The sequence below is a fragment of the Sciurus carolinensis genome, chromosome 1 (genome assembly GCF_902686445.1).
Source record: "Sciurus carolinensis chromosome 1, mSciCar1.2, whole genome shotgun sequence".
Lineage (NCBI taxonomy): Eukaryota > Metazoa > Chordata > Mammalia > Rodentia > Sciuridae > Sciurus > Sciurus carolinensis.
This window is the reverse complement of record NC_062213.1, coordinates 167,825,160-167,831,334: the sequence shown is the minus strand read 5'-3', so window position 1 is coordinate 167,831,334 and position 6,175 is coordinate 167,825,160. Positions and strand designations below refer to the sequence as shown.

Here is a 6,175-nt window from a genome sequence, read left to right as displayed (position 1 = left end):
AAATGATTGAATGACTTCCTACAGTTCTAGTACCAGGAAGAATTTTGAAGACCAGCTGCCTTATAGGACCCGGTTTCTTGCAAAGCCAAATCTAGTCATAGGATAAACATCTCTGTTGCTCACTACTGAACTGAAGGAGTTATATAGCAATATTAAAGAGTTTTTGATGTACTTGAGCTTTCATATTCTTAAGTGATTTCTCTCATGACAACACCTGAATGAAAGTTGTCCATGAGAGCTGTTATGGTTTGTGATACAACTATATACAAGACTGTTTTAAATTTAAATATAAGCATATCTACTTAAGGCAGTAGACTCCTAGCAGTTATTTCTTTACTAAGGTGATCTAGGTGATCATGGGTCCTTACTAAAGACCCATGGACCTATCAACCAATCAAGTCATTATTGATGTATCATTAAAATAAAAATGTAATACTAGCCATGAAGGTTGAGGCAGAGGAGGAGCATGAGTTTGAGGCAGCCTGATCAACGTAGGAAGATCCTGTCTCAAAATAATTATTTAAAAAGGCTAAGAACACACACACACTTTACTGGGGATACACACGTGTGTCTGTGTGTGCACTGTATTTTTTTAAGGTAAATCCACACACACAAATTTTTAATAACAGAAACAGACCTCCCCAAATGTAAATTTTAAAGCATAGCTATTTAGACATGATGAATTTGAACTAAAACTGGGGCAGCATAACCATTTTATAGCACAGAGCAGGGTGTCCTATTTAATTAGAAAAAAGAAAAAGATAAAAGTAAATAGGATATGTTGAACATATCTTTCAAGATCATTTTGATAAATAAGAATTGTAGTGTTAACATTTTTTTTGCTACAGTCTATATTAAATATATTTCACAACTTTGTTCATATGTATACTTTGTACTGAAACAAATTTTAGGAAAATTCTTACTCCTTATGTAAATGCATATTCAGTATCAGCCTTTCTTATTAGGTGCAAACCACTGAATTGATTACATTTTCCACAATTTGAAATAATGTCTTAAAAGCTTTACCACTGGGCACAATGACCTCTTACTGCTATGAAATGAAGGGAGATGTGTTCTCAGGGACAAAGGAAATAACGATTGGTGAGAGGGTTCCAATGTGACAACCCAACTTAAAGTTCATTTCATTAATCTTTCCTGTTATTCAATAAATTTAAATAAGCATTAATCAAGAAAGAATGATCACAGATGGCTGTCACTCCCTCAAAAAGGTTAAAAGTAAAATTTCCATACACAAAAATGTACACACTGAAATCATAGCAACTCTGGAGGCTGACGCAAGAGGATCCCAAGTTCTAGGCCAGGCTGGGCAACTTAGCAAGACATTGTCTCTAAAAAATAAAAAGGACTGGAGGGTGTAGCTCAATGGTAGAGCACACCTGGGTTCAATCCCCAGTACAAAAAGAAAATAGTGTGGAAAACCACCTGTTTTTTTAAAAAATTATGAAGTATACAGGCTCAAAAAACAGATTAAAACATAAGAGATGAAAGATAAGACTGGTGGAGCTTAAAGAAGTTTAAATTTTATAAAACGGAGAAATGGAAGTCTCATTACAGACTACTAAATACAGTCAGGTACAGTGGTGCATGCCTTTGGTCACAGCTACTCTGCAGGGCTGAGGCAATAGAATCAATTGAGGCCAGCCTGGACAACAGCAAGAGCTGGTCTCTTAAACAAGGCATAGAGAAAATAGGCCTAGGGAAATTAAAACTGGAAAAGAAAGCTATAGAAATAACACCAAAAACATACAAAAGGAAACCCAGCATTCTCAAATATCCTAGTGAATTAAAAAGGTAATGAATTATGTTGGAATCCAAGCAAAGAAATCAAACCATACAGGGATGAAGGAAGATGGTCTCAGCTCATGTAACAAAAGGCAATAAAGCAAAAGGCTCCAAACTCTGAGAAAAATAATACTGTGTCAAGAATTTCACATTTTGCCAAAATTTCATTAAACTATCAAGTCAATAAGCGGGGTCTCCTGTCATGTGCCTGTCATCCCAGCTACTTGGGAGGCTAAGGTAGCATTGCAAATTTGAGGCAAACCCCAGCAACTTAGACCCTGTCTCAAAAATAAATAAATAAAAATTAAAAAAAAAAAAAAAGGACTAGGGACATAGATCAGTGGTAAAGCACTCTTAGGTTCCATCCCCAGTATCTACCCCCCCAAAAAATTTATAAAGGGAATAAACATTCTGAAGTATGTAATTAAAGTACAGAAGTAGTGAACCTTGGGGGGGTGGGGGGGAAATCTGCCTGATAATAAAATTTAAGTAAACAAGAAGAGAAAAAATGTGCAGTAAAGGTAGTAATAAGCATTTTAGAAACTTTAAACAAAATAGTAGGAATAATAGGTTCGAATTTAATATGAACATCGTCTTATGTAGAAATAATACACAGAAGTAAAGAAACTCAAGTGTGCTGGTTTCACCTATTATACAGGACTCCATAGTCTAATCAAAACATGAAGCTAGAAGAAACACTAGCCTCTTCACTGTTTTCCATAATTGTCCTTAATTTTAAGAGGAATCTTTTTTGAATTAAACTTATGGCTGACCATTTCTTCAATTTCATATTTGTTTTCTTTCTGTTGAATTTGGGTGAAATTAATTTGCTATATGTTAAATATAATATATGAGTCTGCTTTTGTACAACTATTTGTGTACATATGTCTGTGCTTGAGAGAGATGGCTAGAATTAATGAAGTTTACAAGATACTAATAGTACTTCTGGTTGTGGGCTTTTGAGTGATTTTTATGCTTTGTACTTTTATATAATACCTTTTACTTCCTCAATAAACACATTAAATTATTTTTTACAAGGAAAAAATAACTTAGGAGTTTAAAGATTTTTTTTATAAGTATAACTAATACATTTTACATGTTGTTTGCTGCTGCAAATTGGTAACCATTTTTTCTAGAGGGCAGTTACACAGTATGTAGGAGAAACTTTAGAACTTTCATTCTTTTACCCAGTAATCGCATTTTTTGGAATTCAACCTAACAATGAATATACACATAAATAGCTTTACCCCATCATCAATTGGCATATATTTTATATATATGAGAAAAGCTAGAAACAGCAAAAAATGTATCTGAAGAAAACTGAACAAATAAATTATACAGTGTATCATTTATATATTTTTGAATAATCAATGGCTAAGGAAAATTTAACCTTCGTGTCAAACAATATAAAATATTTTAACAATACGATCTTAATAATTGTGTTTATTCTCTTGATAATTTCTGTAATTTTCAGTTGCTCTACAATGAATCTGAATTCATAATCAACTTTGCAAAATTATAAAACTGAGCTATTATTGAATAAATAATAAACCAGAATTACCTGTTTTTCAACTTGGAAGTTTTGCCAGTTATTGAACATTGGCAGTTACTGAAGGAAGGGAAGCAAGATGCTGAAAATTAGAAGCTTAAACACAGTAATGTAAGTAAAACCTAGGTTATTGGTTACCAGGTTACCCATTGCCTTCAGGAAGGAAAGCTAAGCTAGGGGCATTCTCTGTTATAGATTTTGTTGTTTTGTTTTTTTATATGAAAATTTCAGTTATATACAAGAGTAGGGAGAACATTAAAATGAATACCCATGTACACTTCATCACCTGCTCTCCAAGACCTGGAGGAAGATGAAATATTTGAACATTAATTTTCAAGGACATCTTGATGCTTTAAGGTCATTTTAACACAAAACCATATTGAGTCAAGTATCTCATTAATAACAAGATTTGACTCCACATCATACTAAAATTCTGAATGATACTAAAGATTTAATATGAAAAACTGACAGTAAACAGACCTGGTCTTAATACAGGGCTGAAAATGTGGCAGGGAATACCCTCCAACTTCCAATATTTCATGGAGTATTTCAAATATCTTCCATATTGGGAAATAGAGCAAGAGTTCAGGTGGTCTCCTATTTAAGTAACATATCTGAGGAAGCAAAACAAAGACAATGTACTGTCCTTAAAATACACTTTCGTCATCTTATTCTGCACATTTCCAGAAAGATTTAAATCACCACTTGGCCTAAATTCCTGGCAAATCTGACTAAGGGGTTAGAGAAATTACCTCACCTCAGTGATATTAAAAAAACAAAAATATTCCTCCATATTTCAATGGTCACCTGCTGCAGTAAACATTTCCGTCAACAACCAACTACATGGTCCCATAAGATTATAGAGCTGAAATAGTCCTATTACCTAGAGAGGTGGTAAGCATCATATCTAGTACAATGCATTTCTCACAGGCTTATGAGAAATGGCTGGTGCAAAGTAACCCATTGTACTGCCAATCACATAAAAGTATAGCACGTATGATTTTATGCAAACATAATACTATAGTTTTTATCAAAGTGTATTCCTTCTGCTTATACAAAAAACAAGTTTACTATAAAAGAGTATGCTGTGTTACACTGGCAGCAGTCTCATACATCTAGTGTTTACTGCTTTTCAATTGCATCAAGAGGCCAGGTCAGGTGATTGAACCCCACACTACCTAGATTCATATAAGTACATTTTGTTATGTTTGCACGATAACAAAATGACCCAGTGATGCATTTCTTAAAATGTATCCCCGTCATTAAGCAGCATGTGGTTCTAATTCTGTAGTTACTGATCACAAGCATTATTGTTAAACAATGATGGTCCTGGCAAGTGTGCTTTCTGGGTGGGAATACCAGGACCCAGAATGGGTGGTCTGGCACACACTAGTTCCTCAGTAGATAACAATTAACTTCCCTTCATTCCAATGGCCAATATTAATCTCAATGTTTAAAAAATTCTTCCAAACATCTATTTCAATTCAAATTCCAACATGTAAAGTGTACTATGTCTGGAATTCACATTTTTGCTTTGCTCTTCAGTTTTCATTTTCAGTGATGAAATGGAGATGGTACCTGTAGCCATCATCTTCATATGGTTATAAAAAATCCAAAAGAATAAGGGACTTCATGAAAAGATCCTTGGATATCTAGGTCTGATTTAGAATACTTGCTAAAAATGAAACAGATCTTTGAATTCTTATGTTATAGTTCCATCATCTAAACCAGTTGAATTAACCAAATTTGACTCTTATCAAAAAAAATTTATTAACTTAAAATAGAACGCAAATACAAACAAAAGCAACTTTCTGTTCAAGTTTGAATATATTCAATATACAAGTATGTTAAAGAAAAAGATTTTGAATCTTCATGTTGTAATTTTTATTTTTTTACCTTTTAAAAAGTTTTTGGCACTACAAGGTTCTGTAAAGAATAGAAGTGACAAATTTAAAACACATGAAATCCTTTCCTAATTCTTAAGAACAATATATATATAAAGTCTGAAGCAACCAAAGTATGAATACAGCTAATAGAAAATAAAGAATGTAATTTTTAAATTCTCTCTTTATACAATTCATCAAGGTTAAACAAAACATAAAATTCCCTTAAAAATAGGGTAATAAAATAGATGAAATTTGTATCACTCGATTTAGTGATACTAGTAAAAACTATAGTTCATATTTATATACAAATAATACAGTGTTTAAAAACAGTCTTAGAATTTAAATAAGCTATCTAAACGTGTTAAAATCTTAAATCAGGACCTGATTTGTTTTGCTTTCCATTAAATGTCACTTTTTCTGCTGAATGTAACTGACATTGAGGTACGGATACCCTTGAGACAGCAGGATTGGCTGGTTGCTGTGCATCGGTAGACCAGCTGAAAGAAAATGGACTCGCATTACTCCGACACGTTTCCTCTTGGTGGGTGGGGACAACGCTCTCTACACCGACGGGTGGCACATCTGTCTGTTGGATACAACACAGACAGGAAACTGAAAGGCTTGTGCCTACTTATCTGACAACCCCTTAGAATTAACTTATAGCTAATTCTCATTTTTCCTATTTATATAATAGCAGATGAAGTATGACAAAATATTTGGAGAGGAGATGATGAAGAAAAGGGAGAGGGAAATATAGGTATATGCAAGAAGAAATGAAGGGGAAGAATCAATGGGGAGAAACATACTACAGAAGAATTTCAGACTCTCCTCTGCTGAAAAGGCTTGTATAAGTAGTAGTAATAACTTCCCTCAGCCCTACTTATCTACTCAAGAGAAGAACCCAATCACAGTCAAGATTCTTCTGCCAACCTAAAAT

General features: G+C 33.6%; 1 protein-coding gene across 9 annotated transcripts in view; it reads right to left on the bottom strand.

Annotated features, from left to right (window-relative positions):
* Positions 1-2,161: 2,161 nt before the first annotated feature.
* Tut4 (terminal uridylyl transferase 4) overlaps positions 2,162-6,175 on the bottom strand; it is a 117,729-nt gene continuing 113,715 nt past the window's right edge. For 3 of the 9 annotated variants that reach the window (XM_047521407.1, XM_047521434.1, XM_047521412.1), the window contains exon 30: positions 2,165-5,735. In XM_047521407.1, the coding sequence (XP_047377363.1) occupies positions 5,647-5,735 (89 nt within the window). In that variant the 3' untranslated portion in view covers positions 2,165-5,646. Of the gene's footprint in view, positions 5,825-6,175 lie in introns of all 9 variants that reach the window. The other 6 variants (XM_047521429.1, XM_047521460.1, XM_047521441.1 and 3 more) reach the window with 4 other exon arrangements.